Here is a 21,123-nt window from a genome sequence, read left to right as displayed (position 1 = left end):
GTATTTTTGTTTAACTATTCAATTTTGACAAGTCGATTTTTTTGAAATTTGTGCTTTAAAATTCTCACAGTAACAGTACTGTAACCAAATTTAAAAATGACATCTGCAGAACTAACATGCGGCATGGGACAGAGCACAAAATACGAAAGTACGCGTGCTGGCAATATGCCGTTGTATTGTCAAGCATATTGTTGGCAATTTGCTGGCAATCAATTGATAATGTGACCTCTCTACTAGAGTTGGCTGAGAAATATAGTTTAAAAGATATTCCGTCATACGTTGATAAATTTATTAAAAGTAATGAAGCATAGGTTGTGAAAAACACAAAGTATTTAGACTATTTATTGTCACATTTATGTGTGAAAAATATTGCTACGTGTCTTGTGTTAGCAAATAAATATAAATTAAAAGACTAAAAATTCATTGAAAGAATTTGTTATGGAAATTATAAAATAAGTTCTTAATGATTCTAAATATACGCAGCTTTATAAGTCAAATAGGAATATAATATTGAAAATTGATGAATATACATGGCTGACCACAGATGATGAGTATAAATAAATGTTTACGAACATAACATCTCGATATATTTTAAATATATTGCTTTTTGAATCAGTACGACAAAAATTTTAAATACTTATATTAAGGGAAAATTTGAATGCAAGGCAAAATGTTTAAGCCATTAAATACATATATTATTTATCAAAGAATTCAATAGTTATTGAAGATATCAATACAAATTTTTATATTTTTTAAAATAACTTTGTTATAAAATTTTTATCAATAACTTCCAATCTATGCAAAATACTTCTATAAAAAATTTATATTCTATAAAAACTTATAATATCGATTGTTACTGAATTCTAATTATTCTTACGATACATTGCGATATCCCATATTAGTCATCAGAAAATCTCTTACAATTTTTTTTATAGATTGCAATAAAAGTGGATTATTTTGTGATGCTGTTATTAACTGTACAATAGTAATTATATTTTCCTTGGTAAGAAAATTCCTAAGAGCATTTGCTAATTTTTCTTTCTGTTGTTGAGTAGTATCCTTCATTAGAATTTCTGGAACTGATTTGAATTTGCCGTTTGCATGACAACTTGATATTAGAGTCCCTACTAAACCACCTGATGGAATATTAATTATAATTTTTTATATAACCATCTATAATATTTTTTTAAAAGGAGCTAAACTATTTGTCAATGTTTAAAATACTTACCAGCAGCAATTCCTGGTGGACCAGCCACCAAACCACCAATCATTGTTGATATTGCAGCCACTACTCCACATTCTACAGTAGTGTTCAAAGCTACTTTCATCTCTTTAATTGTTGATAACTCGACTATCACATCAAACAACTCTTTAGTCTCTATAAACATTTTTAAAAACTTCCAATGGCCCTTTAAACAAATTCACTTTAAAATTATTTATTTTTAAAATTATTTATTCTAAGTTAGAATAAATCAATTGAAAGTACTTTAACAAAATAAACAAAGATTACTTACCTAAGGACTTGTAGATATGGATATCGGTTTGTAATGTTTGTTTGTTTGCCTTAGCTAGTCCTACTAACCTTTATCTCGATCTCTTGTTCTGCATCATGACAGTTCGCGTGTGTTGTGGTGGCACGTTACCGTCAGAATGCAAGCACGGCGTGACTTTCATGACGACACATTGACGGCCAAGTACATACATCCGCATCGGGGCAGCATTATGCAAGCACACCGTGGAAGTCACGGCGTGCGTCTATAATACCAGCATTGTGCCAGCGTAGATGAATAATATAATCAATTATGATAAAATGAGGTTATTACTAAAAATCTCAACTGGAAACCACATTGACGCGCATACATACTGCCATAACAGTATATCACATGACTGTATCTCAACCAATTAGATCACGAATAAAATGCTTCAGTATGACAGCCATCACCTTTTTATAAGAGGATTATAAGAGGAATTTACTAATTTACTTTTTTATATAGTCATTAAATATTTAAGGAATGTAATTAGTAATTCTTTTTAATAGAATTTGAGATTACTTAAACTAATGAAATTAAAAGTAATTCTAATTACTTTTGGTAAAAAATTGTATTTATTAAAAAGATCATGAATTTTGAAATTGAAAAAGACAAATTAGTAAATTTTATCAATAAAAAGATTTATTGTATGTATTACATTAATCTGCTTTTTTAGTAACTCGGGTTTTCTTTGCTGGTAATGGCTTCTGGGACCGCAAAACAGCACTTGCTCTTCGGAGGGCAACCTAAAATTGAAAATTATTTTGTATTATATATATATATATATATCCACTTAACTTATTTGGCGATAGAATTTGTACAATTTATAACTAGTAACATGAAATTATAGTTTATAATGCTGATGAAATTCATGAAAAATAGGACAGATTACTCTTAATCAGTAATTTTCAAATTTATATTAATAATTTATATTAATATAGAGGAATTATCTTGAAGGTTTTGCATTATATTAAGATATAAAAGAGTTTAATTATATTGATAACAGTTTATATTATTAACCTTGGTGAGATCAACACGGTACTTGTTTTTCTTCAAGAGAGTTTTCAATTTGTACAGTGATCTGCGTGCTCCAGCTTTCATTGTTCTCCTAACAGTAGCTTTGGCTGGCTTGTTAACACTTCGTGCTTTCTTGTACACAACAGAAAATCCCTTTTTGTCTGGGGTGTCAACAACTCCCACACTTTTACGGTGGATCAACCCAGAGTAACGGTAGCTACTGAGATTTGTCAAATTGTTTGGTTCCTAAAAATTGATAAATGATTAATATTATAATTTTTTTAAATGATAACAGATACTTTAAAATTACTGTTGAGACTGTCGACGTTATTACTCACTGTTGAGAAAGGTTTATTGATGTTACGTTTCTTAAGCAGAAAAGCATTGTTGTTACGTATAATCATCCAGTTCAAATGGGATGACATGATGGATTCTGTAGAGAAAATAAAAAATTATTGAAACAATATTTAGAATTTTAAGATAGATATAATATGATTGAAAAAATCGTATATAATTTTCGTGGTAATGTTAAATAAATATATTTAAAGTTTGAAAACGTGCATTATAAATTATAGTTTAATTTATAAATTTATAACCTCAAATTTTGTTAAAAACTACCATGTGCTCCGAGTTAAAATTATTTATTATCTTTGGAATATTTGTTATCAAACTAATATATAGACGATCAGAAAGTAAGAATTTTATATCTTCATTCACTTTTATTTGAAATAATGTTTATATTCTATAAAGCGTGATAAACTTACCTAACTCTGCCGAATTCGGGTAAAAGCCAAGCGGAAAAGAAAAAAAAGGTCAAAGGAAACAGCAGCTATTTCTCATAATCGACATTGGTGGCAGCACTTATCAAAATGTGTATGTGTACCATAGAGACTACATGGTAGGTACTACGTACAGTAAGTTGGATAACATAACCTATAAAAGTATATACATATATATAAAAGTACATTAGCTATATTCGTACAAACAAAACACGTGCGGTACTGAATACTTAATTCGTTGAGGTACATCAAAAAAGTGTTTTTTATAAAATTTCTCCTTGTGAAAAATAGCATTTTACTCACATAATGGCGAAAAAGTCATTGAAAAGGAAAAGAAAAGAAGCTGAACAAAACGAAAAGGAAGTTAAAGAAGTTGAATTGCCTCCACCTACAAGATTCTCTGATGAACCTATTCCCAAAAAGGTTAGTATAAATAAATCATTATTTCTATATTAATAATTTCTTTAGTAACAATATAATAAAAAATTATCAGCTGATTACTGATCAGTTTTTAATTTTTTGATTCATATTTCTTTAATGTTATTTCAAGCATTTAATGTTATTAAATGACATTTACAGATGTTTATTTTGACTTTATAATTTTTTTATATATCTACATTATAGACAAAATGGATAAACAGACAAAGAGTGCTGGTGTTTGCATCAAGAGGTATAAATCACAGAGATCGTCATCTTATGGATGACATCAAAACATTAATGCCACATCACAGGCCCGAGTCAAAAATGGAGCGTTCAAAGAATCTCCAAGTTGTTAATGAAATTTGTGAAATGAAAAACTGCAATAAAGCTATCCTTTTTGAAGGCAGAAGAAAGAGGGACTTATATATGTGGCTGTCAAATATTCCTAATGGACCTTGTGCTAAGTTTCTTGTACAAAACAGTAAGTTCATTGAAATTAATTTTTTTTTTATCTTAATTATTTCTTATATCTTTATTTTAATATATTTAAATTCTTTCAGTTTATACAATGGGAGAGCTGAAAATGACAGGGAATTGTTTAAAAGGTTCCCGTCCATTACTTTCATTTGATGAAAACTTTAATTCCAGACCACATTTTGCTCTATTAAAAGAACTACTCTCTCAAATTTTCGGAGTACCAAATCATCATCCAAAAAGTCAACCATTTTTTGACCATGTGTATACTTTCAGCATTTTAGATAATAAGATATGGTTCAGGAATTTTCAGATAATATCTGAAGAAGGTGAATTGGCTGAAATAGGACCAAGATTTGTTTTGAATCCAGTAAAAATCTTTGCTGGAAGTTTTGGAGGTGAAACCTTGTGGGACAATCCAAATTACATTTCTCCTGCTAAGGTAAGATTTAAAAAAATTCTTTATAAAGTTTCCGCAATGTATACAAATTTCTAATAGAATATATTATTTTAGTATCGACAAATATTGGCTAAAAAAGCTGCTCTGCTAAAACGCAAACATTGATTGGGATAAAAATGGATTCAATACTATTCAATCTCCTTTATTCACATCCAATCCAGTGATTGAATATAGGTATTAGAAATAGAATTCAAAGAAGTTTTGTTTTAACTGAATCAATTGATGATGTTGAAAGTTAGCATTGAACATAATCTTTTTGAATTAACTTTAATACTTTTTATTTCTTGATTCATATAATTTATAATTACATTAAATGTGTTTTAATACGTTTTAATTGACTAATAGTATTGATACTTTTATTCAACTTAATAAAGAAAATTAGCATAAGTATTTTAATTTGTACTTATTCTAATAATTACTTAATTGTATCCAGCATCAGATTTATCTAGAATTTATTAATCCGTTAAAATTTAACATTAATCTTTTGGAATGCCGAATTTATTGTAGTCAATTCTGATATAAATATAATAATTATAAATACCAAATTAATATTTTTAATGAATTAGGGTTGGGGGTTGGGGGTAATATTAAATTTTTGTTAATAACTTCGGGCATTAATAATGAATTCATTATCGTCAGCATATTTCTTATGTTGAAAGAGATTTTGTTGTATATTGTGTCTAAAGTTACGATTTATTTTCTTTTGCATTTCTCACGATGAACTTTCTTTATTTGTCAAAGTTTCTGTCACATCTACCTTTCACAATATGGCCTCAAGACAAATATTAAGATAATAGTAACAATTATATTTCCTTATGTAAAAACACATTTTGACATCATGTATATTTATATATAATGAGAAGAGAGTTGGCGGGTCTTATTTCATCCTGTGTCATATAAATGAAATAAATCTAATGTTAACCCGAAAAAACACACGGTTTCACTACATACAATTTTGAATGAATTTGATATAATTTTAACTATCCCGAGCGAAATTTTGAAATGCACAAGAGAGATTTTACCAAACCTAATTCTAAACTAAGGGAGAGTAAGTTTTTATCAATCATGTATTAACTGATTCTTGTAGTATTCTAATACTTTTTTATTTTCAATACATTTTCAGTGATATCGCAGATACATAAATTAAATATAAAAGAGAGTTCAGGACTCCTTCGTGAGTAGAACTCCCTTAACCCATTAAGTTCTAAATGGACGATTTTTTTCTATTGTTTTCAATTGATTTTCTGAATGTGAAATCGGTCTTCAAAAAAATCAGGAGAGGATATTTCCGACGTAAAATTTTCTGACTTTTCGATCTACGTTGTCAGAATTTTGAAAAAAAAATGCATATTAACACATTTATAATTGTTTATTTAACAAAAAATGCGAAATCATGATGTTTTCGAGTTGAATCTCAATGTAGATTTTTATGAATAGCGCATATAAGGCGTCCTCGAATCCTGTACTTTAAGTTATAGAGGTAGGTTTTTTTAAATTCAACATGGCGGCATCCAATGTGGCGTGAACCCAAAGAAGGAAATTTTTTGCTACTTGTACTTTTTCGAAAAACAATATTTTTTTACCAATATTCATGAAACTTCGTATATAAGAATTTTTTGGGTTGCTGATTACGAATTTACAATCAGATTTTAAAAATGCAAGATGGTGGATCCAATATGGCGGCCAAAAATCCAAAAATTTTTTTAGTTTTTATAGAAATCGGTACCTGTAGGTCTTTCAAATCACTGATTAACGATTTTTAGTCAAATTTTCAAAACTTTACATAGCTAATATAAAGTTTTCTATCCTTTTGCAATTTTCTAACTTAAGAAAAAGCATGTATAGGGGTGTTTTTGACTTATGTCATGTATCCACTAACAGTTTTTAAAGTTTCTAATTTTTCGTTAAAAAATATGATCAAAAACTTGATTCATCAACATTTTCGAGCTTTTGAGTACCAAAATTAAAAACCATTTCGATACAATTCGAAAAAAAGATATAAGCAAATATTCTTTAAAAAGGCAGTTTTTTAATCTTAATATTATAAATAATGTTCCGACATTTCTCATCGTCCAAAACTATATTTTCCATTATGTATATTTTCTTGCGTTACAAAAAAAAGACCTTATTCGGACAAAAATATAAATTTCATTATTTTTTCATAATAGAGTAACTGGACTATTATCTCATTATTGGTTGAATTAGCGCAGAGACTGAACGCATGTGCAAAATAAGTTTTCAAAGAATATTCAGAGCTTTATTTTCAATTTTCATTGTACAAAGTATCATAATATCATAAATAACAGGTGTTACTCGTTTCTAATTCATTATATTTCTTACGTTTCAGAGCACGTTTACAAGCACGTCTTAACGGCAAACGACTCCTGAATATAATTTTATTATATACTTTCAATTTTAATATATCATCTATTTTGTACCATCTTTTAATACTCAGAAAAATCAAATCTGAACACAAGATTAGAGTGGCTGACAATGATTTGAGAATCTCAATAAAATAGTAATCATATTCTAAGATTGTTTTCTTTTTGTTACTATTTTACACGTATAATTAAATAAAATATTTTTGAGTAATAATTGAATGAATTTGTCAATATGCACCATATGTTTATATATTTGAAAAAATAATTCAAAATATCGAAATACATAAATATTAATATAGTAGGTAGTGTTATTATATTAAATATAATATTAATTCAAAAGTGTAAAAATCTTTTTTAATTTATATTGTGATAAATAAGAAAATTATATAACTAAATTCGATGCTTAGCAAAGATATATTCTACATTCTGTAAACAATCACTCAAAAAAATGTTCTTCAAAAAGTTAGTTTAATTTTAAGGACAGTATACTGTAAATTTTCTTCTCCATAGTTTACGTGCTAAGGCTTCCATTTCAAGCACCAAATCGTATCCTATACTTTTCATTTGTGCATTTAAAAAATACATTTCCACACATTCATAAATCTTCATAGTGACCTACTTTGAGTTTTGTATTATAGCTAGACATAGATAATGATAACACTATAATATGGAAGAAACTTTAAAAGCACAATAAGGGAAGTTCAAAAACACTCTTGAATATTTTCTGAATTAATCATTTTATGGAAAAATTGTAGAATAAACAAATAAATTATTTATAATCCAATGATTGATTTGTGCTCGGATCAAGTCTCTGTAAGAGACAAAAAGTTTCAAAAAATAGACATTTAATAAATATTCCCTGTATAAATAAAGACTTCGCAGAGTTTAGGAAAAATTACATGATTTTTAAGATATAAAATATTATAAATAAATCTATATAAAATGCGGTAGACTGAGAATATTATTGCAAAGCCCTAACATTAACAACTTAGCTGTTCATAGGCGCGAGTTCATGAGATTGCTGACCGTTAGTATTAATATTAGAATCAGAAGCCAGCTGGGCCAACGCGGACTGACGCCAATTTCCATTGTCGCCATTTAAATTTTTGTCCTCGCATATGCATAAAAAAAGTGTATCAATCACAGTCTGAAAATTGAAACAAAACTAAAATGTAATTCAATAGATAAAACAATAAACAAAAAAGTAATGTAAATATACCTCATAAAGGGAAATCACACAGTGAGCTATGAAGAAAGCAAAGATGCACGTGACAATTACTGGAATAGCATAAAAATGTAATCTAGTATTTTGTCTCATAAACAGCAAACCAATACTTCCTGTTGCTGCAGTCACAAAACATTTGCCCAAAAATAGTACAAAATCGCCAATTCCATTGATCACCGCTACTTGAAGCGCATTACTTAAAATTGTATTAAATGCCTAAAAACACAATTAATAATTTATAATCATTTCCAAAAAGATAAAGTCTACAAAGTAATATTTATTTAAATACTAACAATTCTTGCTGCATTGCAGAAATGAGTTCCTTCAATAGCAATAACAGTGTAGGCATTATGATTCATATAACGAATAAACCTTTCCAAACAGTAGAAGCAGCAAATGCAACATCTTAGTCCACATTGGGCACAAGGTGAAGTTTCCTTAGTTTTTTCAAATCTTTAAAATATTATTAGACACATTATTAAATAATATAGACTTTTCAATATATTCAACTTTTCTTATGCAGTTCAAAGAAATAACATCTTACTTTTGATGTAGATACGTTAAAAGTAGTCGAGGTAATTTGAAAACTGTAATTAAAAAGGAACCACAAGCCACAGAGCCAAGATGATAAGAAACCAATGTACTAATCGATGAACAAACAGGTGATACACTGGCATTTTTTCCCCTGAAATTATTGAAAACATATTGAATAAGAAATAATATTTACAAAAAAAGTAAAAAAATAGGAAGTTATGTACCTAAAATACCAATGAGCGACAGCACCGGAGATTACCATTGTTTGACAAGCAGTGATGAATTCAGAAATCCATATTAAACCAATAATATAAACCCACCACATATACTTTACCCAAGTGTCATCAACATAGTCTACAAGAGTGAATGCTGTAAAATAAATATACGAGGAATTAGAATTTTTTTGGTATAGTGAGTTTATGCTCAACATTTTTCTCAACGCCAAAAAAGATAAACTCACTTTTATAATCGTTAAGAGGAATATTAAGGGGACTCAGTTTTTCATCGCTAGATCGGCTCGAAATAATATTACCGTGAGACGAATTTAAAGTTAGCGAGTCAATAGAATTCATTGCTCTTGTACTTGGGACATCTGAAAAACAAATGAATTATATCATTACACTATGGAGTCATTTTATTACATGCATTAATGCGTTGAATCACTATTTTATTGTAAACTTACTTGCGGTTGCAAGACACAAAATCACAATAACCCAAAATGCAAAAAATAGAATTAGTGCAAAAAATGTTAAAAGAGGCTGGAAGAAAAGTCCTGGTAAATCTGCCAAACACTTGGCACTTTCTCTGAATAAAGATGCCATAAAGCTTATTTTTGCTCTGACAAAGCAGATAATACAGAAGATTGCTACCTGAATATAAAATAAGATGATTAAATACATAAATCTCTATGTAAACATGTATATAAATACATCAAATGTAACAAATATTACTGTGAATATAGTTGCAATAATAGCCAAAACGAGAAATGTATTTTTATTATCATCAGATTCATCTAAATGTTGCTCTACTTCTATACCATCCAATTGACGTTTTATATCAATATATGTCCACCATAATAGGCCAGTTCCTCCTACAAAAACAATGTTATCATTAAGTTAATACATTGTCAGGAAATGTTAATATTCAATATCCAATATATAAAAACGTACATTAATTAAACAAGATAAAATAAGAGATTGACTTACCAATACAAGCTATCATAACTAATATCATAACAATCCATGTTACAACACTGGCCAATAAGTGGAAAAGAGCAATCATGAAAAGTGACAAAACTGTAACAAGCAGTTTTTTCATAAAAGATAATTATAAAAGCAAAAACAATATTTAAGTAAAAATAATATACCAAAAGCTAGAAATAATAAGGCTAAGATTTCTCTCCAAGTTTTACATAGATCTCCTAAGACTTTTTCTATAACATCCCAAGAATTCAACACTTCATACAACTTTTTTGTTACTTCAGTTACTGAACTTGGAATACATCTATTAAGTAAGGGTCTACTAGCATACACAGGATATTCAGGACATGAGCCAATTGTATTTTTCTTGGGCTCGCTGTGAAGATCTTTGCATGCACTGAAACCACTGCCAGGCTTATCATGACACAACTGTGATTTAGTTTCTTCATAAAATTTGCATACATCAGTTATATTATTTAGTATTCTATTTGGACATTCTTTTACACATATTTGCAATGATTTCCTTGGATTTTTCCCATCCAAGAAAAACAAATATCTAAAATAATTTATTAGAATTAATAATACAGTGAAACATATGAATGAAAATTGCTCAATTATTTTCTTACGGTTTGTCACTTGTATCTTGGCCAGAAAGTTCCAAAGTTCCAATTTTGGGATTATTTTTAACACCACAGGTATTACCAAAACTGTCATAGCCATTTATTAGCCTAATTGGATGTCCATAAACAAAGGCAAAAGCTGCTACTACAATCTACAAAATCAGATATCATTAAGTTTTTATATTTTTTTTAAGTTCTGATGAATATTTCGTCTATTGAGACTAATTAATAATAACTTAATAGTAGCTGTAAATTGTTAAATAAATATAACTGCTACTATAAGACCATTTGTTAATTACTATTCTAGATTAATGGACATAAATGAATGAGTAATAAAAGAATTGTAAATGTCATTTATTATCATCAAAATATTCAAAACAACTTATGGTAAATTATAATTTTAGTTTGAAAATATAGTATCAGTAAATAATCAATGAAAATTTGAATACTTTCACAGTCATTTCTCATAAATATATCAATATTGGTTTAAAATCTAAAAATCTGTATTTTTTTCAGAAATATATAATCAAGGATAAAATATATATTAGTTTTATATTTTTACAACTTCATTGTACTGTAGTTAAATAATCAATGTACCATTAGGGGAAATAAAAACTTTTATACATTGTGCATCAATAAAATCTTTTATAGACACAATTGAAGGTCAGCACTGCAGAAAATTTAAAAATTCTATATTTTTACTTAGAAAAATTGTACTATGTACTTTGAACTAAACAATAAAAAATTGTATTTCTTTCTTTGTTTTTGAATTACACTAGTTTTTCTTATTAAAATTTATTTCACAAAATCAAACGATATATTTGTGTTAACAAATTTAGAAGAAAGTTATGGAATACCTATAATCAGTAGCATACTAATGACATAAGCACTTCCTATAAATAAAAATTGAGTAAACTATCCCTATTGTGTTGCAAGCTAAATATAAATTGCAAATAAAATAAACGTAATGCTCTATAGACTACATGTTTTCGCGGTAAAATGAGTTTTTAAATTACAATAATAAAAAATTTCTCTATCAAAACCCTTTGTAAACAAATAACCGAGGTTATGATGAATCGGCTTTATTAACTCACCATCAAGAACCAAAACGCAATGAATAGACATAGCCAAAATATGTCGGTGCATCCTCGTACTCTAGGTGCTTCGGTCTGCTGTTGCTCATCGTCGTCCTCGCCGCTGCAGCAGGTCATCTTTAAAATTATATTTTTTGTGCGAAGATACCGCGACTCTTTTCTCTACACTCAACAATAAAACGGGCGTGCCGAAAGGGACGCGCGGTAAGGATGATGAGAGTACAGCAGCGACCGATTGTCCGGCAACGGTGGCGTTGTTTGTTATGCGTATGATAGTCTAGCCACCGCCAAGGAATTGCAGGGTTTTTGGGATTTCTACCAGGCCCCGTTCTAAACAAGTAAGAGTAAAACTTTTAACATTTTTCAATTGCTTGGCGATATTTTTATAGAAGACTTCTTCCAAAATCAAAAATTTTACGAAACAGTTTAATATTCTAGTTATTTATGAGTAGATCGTTCAAGTAAAAAATTAATTTTTTCTAAAACACGTCGAGGGTGAAAGTTGTGATTGTTACGCGGCTGAGCAACAATGACGGCCGAGCTGGCGGGTGAGTTCGTGCGCCATGGCTTTTTATTGTCGCCACCCATAAAATCTGTATTCGTTTTTCTTTGAACACCCACCCGCGCGACGCGCGTGATCCCAAAATCCGCAGAGCGATGTGCGTCATCCCCTCTATTGTTACAATCCTTTAACGATGTAAAATTGTAATGGACGATAATGCATTGCTCTTGTAATATTTCATATATTTTTTTTCCTTTTAAATCTATACTGTAAAGTCTCTGAGATCAATTTAGAACTCAGGTACATCAAGTATTCCGGTTTTTTTTTAACAATTGATTTGTTTTCCAATCAATAATGGGAGCTTATTTTAAAGTCTTAATGTTGTTCGGTAAAATCAATGCAACGACTATGAGATATTGAGATAATAGAATTCCCGGGAAATTGGAATTAACGTCGTCAATCTCTCATTGGTCCTTCCTTGTTAAAATGGCTGCGTCTACAATTCGACCGGCGAATACGTGACAGCCAATGGTGCTCAATCCGCTTCCAAAGGCCAAGATCCAACTATATAATTATATGTGTATATAATTATATTTTCATGTGCTCCGAAACTCTATATATATATATATGTATATTCGGTGTTGGAGTATGTACGTTTAATAAATTTATCTGAACGTGAGCTGCATTTAATTCAATAGAATAATAGAATATCTAATTGTGAATTAATATCGTTAAAAATAATTTTATTACCGTACAACGGCATATTGACCTATTCTGTGGTGTAGGTGTTATTAGAAAAAAGTATTTTTATATTCTCTGATTTCACATAGTGGAGTCTACTCTGTAGATATAACCTTCTCTTTTCAATTATATTTTTTAAAAAGACGTTATCTTTTTGATCTTTATTTTTATATACGTTATGATAATTGAAATAAGTTCTTAAAAGTTTTTATTATACATTGTAATTACAGTGAATCATAACTAATTCTATTAATTAATGATTTAATAATCTGACCATTTAGAATGGTCAGGCTCAAGTGTTTACATATCTTTAGTACATCATTCTTCTAATATTAATCTTTTACAATAAAATATTGATATCAAATTAGGCTAATGAATGACGTTTGATATTATTTTTCTTATTTGAGACTAGAAAATGGATGGGGAAGAAGATAATAGTAAAAAAAGTCGCAAGGCCTCTAGAGGTCGTACTAGGGGAAGAGGAAGAACAAAAACTAAAGGGCGCACTAAAAAAGCTGTAAAAGTAATAAATCTAAAGGATAACAAAGTTTTGTTATACTTTCCTTTGAAAAATATATGGACTTTTTTCCATGTAGGTTATTGAAAGTGATGACGATGACATTCCTCAAGAAGATGACAGCGCAATGGATACTATCACTGGTGAGTCACAACCACAAGAGGAGGTACCCCAAACTCAATCTGCACAAGTACCACAAGCACCACTGGCACAGCCTGTGCATGTAGCACCACCAGTGCAACAGCCACACCAAACTACTCACCACACTCCTTTAACTCATCAACCTAGTATGGAAACACAATTTGATTTGGAGGCTGATATTTCTCAATTAGAAGCTCCAACATTCACAACTATCAATCGAGGACCACCTGAACCAATGCTAAGGTTAAGATGGGACCATCGTGTTAATTTGATTGGCGAGAAAGTTCTTAATCCAATGATTCACTGCTGTGATAAGTGCTTGAAACCTATTCTAATATATGGTCGAATGGTATGATATAAAGTATTTGCATTGTTAATAAATAAGTGATACTAAATTCAAATATTTCAAAATCAATATTTGCTGATTAAAATGGTATTAATATTTTTACAGATACCTTGCAAACATGTATTCTGTTTGGCTTGTGCAAAGAAGGAAGATAAAGTCTGTCCTAGATGTATGGAAAAAGTTTCAAGAGTTGAACAAACTGGTCTTGGCACTGTTTTCATGTGTACACATGGTGGTACAAGATATGGTAATGCTGGATGTCGAAGAACATATCTTAGTCAAAGAGATTTACAGGTATATAAATCTTGCATGGTATTAAATTTATCTATTTTTCTTATATCTATCCAATAATAATATCAAATGATGGATTATTTACGATAGGCTCATATAAACCATCGACACGTAGCGGCACCACCACCACCACCACAAGTGCAAAATATACAATTGGATGGTCCACCAGCGTATATGCAACATGCAAAGAATGATATGTACATAGATCAGCAACACATGCCAAAAGGTGTACCAAACAATCGCATGAAGCCTAGCCACTCAGTTCCTCCGGTGGTGATGGGCAACGATCCACGTATTAATACAGTTGTCAATCAACCACCCACGTCTTTGGATCACAGACAAGTTCCACATCGACATTACTCACAAAGTTCGGTCGGTTCACAGCAACAGTCCAGCAGCGCTCCATTGCGCTCGAACCTTATAACTGTGCCCATTCAGGATACTACTCCTTTAACTCCGCATGAATTGCCACCGCAAACTCATCATTACTATCATCCAGATAATCATGTTAATGCTAACTTGACAGCAAGGTCAGTTTCAATTTGTAAAATTGTAATCTTATTTTATTTTATCAATATGACATATTTAAACATATGATTACATGATTTTTTCACATATACATTTTTAGACATGTGGTATTATCTGGACAACCTCCGCCACCAGTTCCTCAGGTGAACTATGGTGGATACAATGTAAATCCAACAGTACAACCTCAGCAATACTACAATCCTCAGATGGCTTACGTAGCACCGCAGCAACAGTATGGAGTTACTTCAGCACCGAGGTCAGCGTACGTGCAGGATGCTACTTATGTACCACCTCAGCAACCTCAACCGCCACCTCCACAACAGCAACAGTGGGGCCAGCATCAACAGCAGTTTTACAGATAAAATACTGTTTTATATAGAGATCCAAGTGGAGTGCGAGATATAGTTAAATAGCATTCGTTTGGATTTGCTCGAGACAATGATGCTTGTTAGAAATGTCGATCTATATGGTCTTCGTCCAAAATTCGCTCAAATTCAACGACTTTTGAGAGAAATGCTAGTCACGTGTGTATTATGCGTAATTTCTGCACGAGCAGAGGTGAAATTCGGGCTATCTCGGAGCAATTACCTGAAGAATTTGTCGTATATAGCAGTTTTGCACGAGTTTCATATGAACGTCTTTTTAATGAGGATTGAGTTAAGTGTGATTCGTTGAGTGTACATACAGCTATTGACTAAAATGTTTGTCGATTGTTTATTTTTTTTTGAAGATTGTACTCATTCATCGATCATCTCTATTATTAGCCTGGTAATATTTTTATACAATAATTTATCGATATTGTCTACCGTAAAACTTTTTTAATTAGTATTATTTTATTTTATTTTTTTCATTCATATATATGTACTGCAAAATTTTAATTGCATTTTTCATTTAAGTTCAAGTTATGAGTTTAAATAATTGACTTTTAATTACATCCTAATATTATGATTTATATTTTTTTTCTAAAATATCAATTCATTAAAACAATTTATATTTTGAACAGGACAAAGTTTAAATTAGAGATCTATTTTGAGTTATAAGCGTGAGATAAAAATGTTCAATCTAATGAATCGTAAAACATTGATACGAATTTATTGAAACTGTAATGATCAAAAATGTTTTTTTTTGTTAGTGATTATGTTTTACTTTATTCCAAAATTGTTTTTCTGAAGTTCAGTACTATGTACCGATAATTTAAGCTTAAAGTTTCTTAGTAAGCGTCGGGCAACAGTAAATAATTGTATATACATAACGGTATTTTGAAACTGTTTTGAACTTGAAAATTATTTCTAATTATTATTCTGTTTTATAAAACTTATATAACTATAAAAATCAATTTTTCAACGTATTCAGAAAATCCAGTTTTCAGTATCAATTTTTTCACAGTAAATCATTCTGAATGGATAACGAAGTATTCAAAATGACATCTCTGTTGTCTGCAGATATTGTATGACAATTATTTTAAGCATACATTTAAAGTATGGAAATGAGATATATTGAGTTAAATAGCAAAAGTTAGCTTTTAAAAGAATTTGCTGTGAAGAGCTGATATTGTTGATATATTTTATATTTTTCATCAGATGAGAACCAACAAGCGTGCATTAAAGTTGTACAGCAATAAACAGAATTTTGCAAACTCGCTTTGATGCCTTTCTTTTACTTTTATTACTCTATTACCATGACGAAATCAAGAGAATAATTATAAATTTATTATCTTATTTATTATTAATAAAATACTACTTTTTTTAATAGTAAACATAAAACTGGAAAATAATGCATGACTGTAGCTAACGGAAAATCATAACTTATTTTTTATAAGTAACTTATAGGAAAAAAACTCAAACGGCATAAACTTTTAGTGTTGAAATGAATAATAAAATAGAACAATACATCGATGATTAAAAAATAAATAAATAAATGTGAATAACTAGTTTTATTAATATAATAATGAATAAAATAATATTTTCAACAAAGGAATAAACATCAATATAACTGATATAAGACATAGAAGGCTTTGCCATTAATGCAATTTACAGGTGCTATGGGCTTGACAATATTTTCCCTGCCTTTGTGCGTGATATACTATTTTGTGATGTCCGCTTATGAATGTAAGGTACATTACATCTGGCATTTCCATAACTTTCAAGATATACTATTGAAATTGGATGTGTATTAATGTTCTTGCAATTCGAATGTAGCTTTTGTACTTTCGTTATTTACGAGTCACGGCGTAAAATAGGTAATTTATTCATAAATTATCAATATTTCTGTCTATTTTACAAAAAATAATATTTTTTTATTTCTTGATCACGTAATTAACTTAATACTGTAGAGAAATTGATTATTGAAAGATTAAGTCTTGCAAAGTAATAGAATTAGTGGATAATGATTGAAGAAACATAATAGCATAAATTAGATTTTATATTGTTCAAATAGCATCAACCATCACATATGTACAAAAGTAGTTTCATTATAGCATCATTTATACATTCGTATAACAGCTTATTCTAACATATTTATATCCAAAGTATCCCTCTTGATACTATTAGATTCATATCGACTTCGTATATTTTCAACGTATTATTTACTTTTGTGTAAAGTTGAAATCGGAATATGAATCGCGTTTGATAAAAATTTAAATAATAAATAATGTTTTTCGTTTATTATAACGCACGTTGTTAATTGACAATCCTGAATTGTTCAATTATGAAATCAAAGCGATATGAGCCTACAGAATTTTTCGATATATTCTAATCAGACATAATTTTATTTGTTCATAGTCAAGGTCGGTAAAAAAAACCTTAATATTTAAAGATTTTGAATATTTTACAGATTTTGTTACATTGTTATGTCAATTATACTCACTATCACTGCTCTTTGCATTTGTTTATATTGATCCCACAATAGTGCATTCCTAAATTCAATTGGATTTCATTCGCTTAGTTTGTTTGAACAATGTTAAAATAATTTTTTCTTTAAGAATAGGATCGAAAATAAAGCCGTGGAGATTTATTTAAGTATAAATTGAAACGAGGAATGTATAAAAATAATATATCCAACGTGCATCACTTTCATATAAATGTAGTAGTTAAATATTACATAAAATATCAGTGGGATAATTCAATTAATTATTTTACATCTATAAATAAAAATATAACTATCTGAAATTCAATATTCTTCATAATTTTATACATCATTTTTTAATGCAAATTTGAGAGATTCGATTAAATCATATGCAAAGCTGTACATTTATTTTTACAATAACATTTATAAATATGTACAGAATTGTCTGGGAAGACTAAACCAATCAAATCGCTATATTTACAGTTAGTTCATGAGATTTTGTATAATTTATACAAAAATAAGTTTCTTTACATCATACAATTCTTTATAGTACAATAAATGCGACTTTCACCAATTGCAAAATTGAGAGATTAAGTCAATTAATCAAGTTAAAATATTTTTGTTTAAAGTATACATAAACCCTTGATTTTTATAAATTTTTAACTATGAGTTAGTATTTTCATTATTTAAATATTTCTGTACAATTATTTTCAAATGATTTAATAAGTTGCAATGTGTGTTTGATTGCCTTAATTTTTTGTAATACAATAAGTTTTTGATCCATTTTATATTTCTTTACCTGACGTAAATTTCAAGAAAATAAGTTTTATTCTTGTCATGATGTTGCTGTTGTAAGCAAAGACACTTAAAATTATAAAAATATAAAACAGGTTATTTCAAAATCTCCAGTTGATAACTGCTTTATAATAAAGTTCTTTTCACATATAAAATAAAGATAATATTGTAACATCAATAACTTCAACTTTTTTTCATATTCTACACATTTCTTTAACATAAGTATCATGTCAGTTTGTACAGCACTGGTTTTCTACTTTTTATACAAAAGTGAGACTAAAGCACAGCCTCTAAATCAAAAATATTATCTTAGATAATTCAATTGTTGGTGATAGGTGACTCGATTTAGTTAAGTCTTATTAAACTTGTCACAAAAATGGGTTAATTTATAAATAGAGTGGTTTTCCATTGTTTTTGTTGTAATCGCGCACTCTTTGAATATAACAAATCCAAGATTTTAATATATAACAGGGCATCATATTCAATAAGTCATTACTTTCAATTGATGCAGCACATAAAGTTAAATAGATCATTTCTTTTACTTAATAAAGCTGTTACATAAGCAAAATCTACATTCACATTTTACACAAGATAAAAAATTCTGAAGTTCAGTCTTCTTATCAAATATTGCCAATATTACAGTAAATTACTTACTTCGGAACATTTTTATTTAAATTTTTATTTAACTCTGCATCATTCTCTGTCTCTCTGACTTTGTCACTCTCACTTTTATTTTTCACATTAAGCTCATTGGAACTCGATGAGTTTTTGGCGGTTAATCACGAGCTATTACTAGATGAAGGATGGTTATGAATGTTGACACTAATCTGAGGGATGAGAGGTGAAGGTACAGGTTTGAGTATCGCAGGCTCAGGCATTTGAATGTTGACTGCAGAAGGTACTGGTGAGTATTTTTTACTTCTATCTTGCTGCCAGGGCTTGGCATGATCTTTACTTAATCTCTCACTTAAAGCTTTTAAAGCTATTTGTCTAAAAAGTACATACAAATACTATAAGTAAATGCTAACAACATACTGAAATACAATAAAAATATTTCAATTTTACAAACCTTCTTCTCTCACTATCATGTGGATCTATACCAGGTAAATTTATGACTAGTCCAGGTGGAGCATTAGACATGTCAAATCTCCTAACAACTTTCCTACAAAGACCAATTCTCACAAAGAAACTGTGAAGTGTGTTGCTGACAACAGCGATAGGTGGTTGCATAACATTTGGAAAGAAACTGAAAGTAAAAGTTATATTGAATATTAATTATCTATTCTTTCATTTAATTTCAATAAATGTCAAATTAAAGAAATTCTTTTTGATTATTATCTCAATCATTATGTTACCTTGCAAATGTAAAGTTATCTGCCATGTCTCCTCTAGAACCATTATTATGCCTCTGATAAAATCTAAGGTACATCCATGAAATCAATAGTCCACTAAGAAACATTGTTGGATTTGTGCCTTCTAGTATACCAACGATCCACATTAATAAATAACCAATCCATACCATTAGAGGTATATTTCTATTTGTTATTTTCCCTATTGGTGAATTGATTATAATATGATCCGGCATTACTTGTTTAACAGCAACAATGACACCTTTAAACATCAGTTTTTGTTAATTTGAATTTAACTGCTTTGGATACAAATATATTAAATGTCAAAAAATTTCATAGTTAATAAGTATATTTTATACAGCTTTGTTATAGATAAAATATGACATATTTTGTATAAACAAAGAGTTTAGTGAGTTTACACGAACCTGCAATATATCCTGTAAGTCCATGAATATGTATATCAAAAAGCATGTCTGTATCTCCAGTGCACATGTATATTATTAAGTAATACATAGAGGATAACATTGCAACTCCAAAATTGACAATAGCAAAGAAAGTCATCATCTCCATAGCCCCCCACAGTGGTTCAATAAGTTTTCCACACAAACCTACAGTGATTATATCAACACACACTTCTAAGAAGTGTATTTCTAGGAAGCAAAAAGTAAAAGCCGTCCAGATCCAAAATGCTGGTGGTAGCAAGTAACCCGGAGTGACGCTGAGCACGAGAACTGCATTCTCAGAGAAGGACAGGCAGTAAGAGAAGAGCACGACGATACAAATGAATTTGACACTAGTACTGGTGTTCCCGAGGAGAGCAGAGAACTGTTGGCGTAAATAGGGAATATCCTTGCCGAAGCTTTTCATCGCTGCCATGTCGACCTTATCTGATTCAACCGAGTGTTGTCCAGCTCGACAATTATATCAAAGTAGATAATTTCTTAACCTAACATCATGATAACCTTGACGTTTTGCGCCTGCTTAATACTTGTTCTCTCGTGCCAACAGATATGCTACGTTGGCTGTTCTTTTTAGATGATTTAGTATGGGAGCAAGTGGAAAAAATGTTTTTTATTTTTCCACTTTAACTGCTGCGATTCGTGCTGTCACCTGACGTTCAGGTTTCAACCAACAGTACACTCCAGCTTCTACTACGTGCACAAGTCGCGTCACAAGTGCACTTTGGCTACTTTGCACCCCCCTTACCCTAGCCTGCAAAGTGTAATGGATAGTGAAAAAAAAATACCATTCAAAATATCTCTAATTGAACCCTCCAAAATTGCTCATTATTTTAATTGAATCCCTTCAGTTGTCCCAAAAAAAATTAAACACTATGA

The 21,123-nt window shown here is 29.7% G+C and overlaps 6 protein-coding genes across 10 annotated transcripts; 2 read left to right on the top strand and 4 right to left on the bottom strand.

The window, feature by feature from the left end:
* Positions 1 to 734: 734 nt before the first annotated feature.
* On the bottom strand, positions 735 to 1,756 carry LOC131668430 (protein C19orf12 homolog). 3 transcript variants are annotated; one of them, XM_058942599.1, is made up of 3 exons: positions 1,515 to 1,756; positions 1,229 to 1,424; positions 735 to 1,136 (listed from the first exon to the last, which is right to left on the bottom strand). In XM_058942599.1, the coding sequence occupies exons 2-3, from the start codon at positions 1,386 to 1,388 to the stop codon at positions 874 to 876; spliced, it is 423 nt and encodes a 140-aa protein (XP_058798582.1). In that variant the 5' UTR covers positions 1,389 to 1,424; positions 1,515 to 1,756; the 3' UTR covers positions 735 to 873. The 3 variants fall into 3 exon arrangements, with proteins under 3 accessions (XP_058798582.1, XP_058798583.1, XP_058798581.1); XM_058942600.1 differs by having other exon boundaries at positions 1,229 to 1,409; positions 1,583 to 1,756; XM_058942598.1 differs by having other exon boundaries at positions 1,229 to 1,409; positions 1,515 to 1,751.
* A 370-nt stretch (positions 1,757 to 2,126) lies between these two features.
* Positions 2,127 to 3,421, bottom strand: LOC131668367 (large ribosomal subunit protein eL28). The gene is made up of 4 exons (XM_058942472.1): positions 3,311 to 3,421; positions 2,885 to 2,979; positions 2,550 to 2,792; positions 2,127 to 2,275 (listed from the first exon to the last, which is right to left on the bottom strand). The coding sequence occupies exons 2-4, from the start codon at positions 2,969 to 2,971 to the stop codon at positions 2,189 to 2,191; spliced, it is 417 nt and encodes a 138-aa protein (XP_058798455.1). The 5' UTR covers positions 2,972 to 2,979; positions 3,311 to 3,421; the 3' UTR covers positions 2,127 to 2,188.
* On the top strand, positions 3,370 to 5,152 carry LOC131668366 (ribosome biogenesis protein BRX1 homolog). The gene is made up of 5 exons (XM_058942471.1): positions 3,370 to 3,444; positions 3,617 to 3,748; positions 3,950 to 4,226; positions 4,306 to 4,661; positions 4,734 to 5,152. The coding sequence occupies exons 1-5, from the start codon at positions 3,442 to 3,444 to the stop codon at positions 4,782 to 4,784; spliced, it is 819 nt and encodes a 272-aa protein (XP_058798454.1). The 5' UTR covers positions 3,370 to 3,441; the 3' UTR covers positions 4,785 to 5,152.
* A 1,780-nt stretch (positions 5,153 to 6,932) lies between these two features.
* On the bottom strand, positions 6,933 to 11,986 carry LOC131668404 (choline transporter-like 1). Its single transcript, XM_058942518.1, has 12 exons — positions 11,733 to 11,986; positions 10,645 to 10,790; positions 10,186 to 10,574; positions 10,025 to 10,114; positions 9,770 to 9,909; positions 9,502 to 9,688; positions 9,280 to 9,411; positions 9,044 to 9,188; positions 8,830 to 8,970; positions 8,579 to 8,738; positions 8,280 to 8,501; positions 6,933 to 8,207 (listed from the first exon to the last, which is right to left on the bottom strand). Exons 1-12 carry the CDS (start codon positions 11,847 to 11,849, stop codon positions 8,049 to 8,051), a joined length of 2,028 nt encoding a protein of 675 aa, XP_058798501.1. The 5' UTR covers positions 11,850 to 11,986; the 3' UTR covers positions 6,933 to 8,048.
* Positions 11,987 to 12,787: 801 nt separating this feature from the next.
* On the top strand, positions 12,788 to 16,534 carry LOC131668380 (E3 ubiquitin-protein ligase Hakai). Of its 3 annotated transcripts, none has more exons than XM_058942495.1 (6): positions 12,788 to 12,884; positions 13,388 to 13,498; positions 13,572 to 13,982; positions 14,085 to 14,273; positions 14,361 to 14,800; positions 14,899 to 16,534. In XM_058942495.1, exons 2-6 carry the CDS (start codon positions 13,391 to 13,393, stop codon positions 15,158 to 15,160), a joined length of 1,410 nt encoding a protein of 469 aa, XP_058798478.1. In that variant the 5' UTR covers positions 12,788 to 12,884; positions 13,388 to 13,390; the 3' UTR covers positions 15,161 to 16,534. The 3 variants fall into 3 exon arrangements, with proteins under 3 accessions (XP_058798478.1, XP_058798476.1, XP_058798477.1); XM_058942493.1 differs by having other exon boundaries at positions 12,799 to 13,015; positions 14,899 to 16,533; XM_058942494.1 differs by having other exon boundaries at positions 12,808 to 12,909.
* Positions 16,535 to 17,204: 670 nt separating this feature from the next.
* On the bottom strand, positions 17,205 to 20,966 carry LOC131668379 (transmembrane protein 115). The gene is made up of 4 exons (XM_058942492.1): positions 20,212 to 20,966; positions 19,793 to 20,048; positions 19,507 to 19,683; positions 17,205 to 19,427 (listed from the first exon to the last, which is right to left on the bottom strand). The coding sequence occupies exons 1-4, from the start codon at positions 20,660 to 20,662 to the stop codon at positions 19,217 to 19,219; spliced, it is 1,095 nt and encodes a 364-aa protein (XP_058798475.1). The 5' UTR covers positions 20,663 to 20,966; the 3' UTR covers positions 17,205 to 19,216.
* Positions 20,967 to 21,123: the final 157 nt, after the last annotated feature.

This window comes from Phymastichus coffea, unplaced genomic scaffold, assembly GCF_024137745.1.
Source record: "Phymastichus coffea isolate CEN01 unplaced genomic scaffold, Cenicafe_Pcof_1.1 PCOF00077, whole genome shotgun sequence".
In the NCBI taxonomy this organism is placed as follows: Eukaryota; Metazoa; Arthropoda; class Insecta; order Hymenoptera; family Eulophidae; genus Phymastichus; species Phymastichus coffea.
Note: the sequence above shows the minus strand (reverse complement) of the source record. Positions and strands in the feature narration are given on the sequence as shown.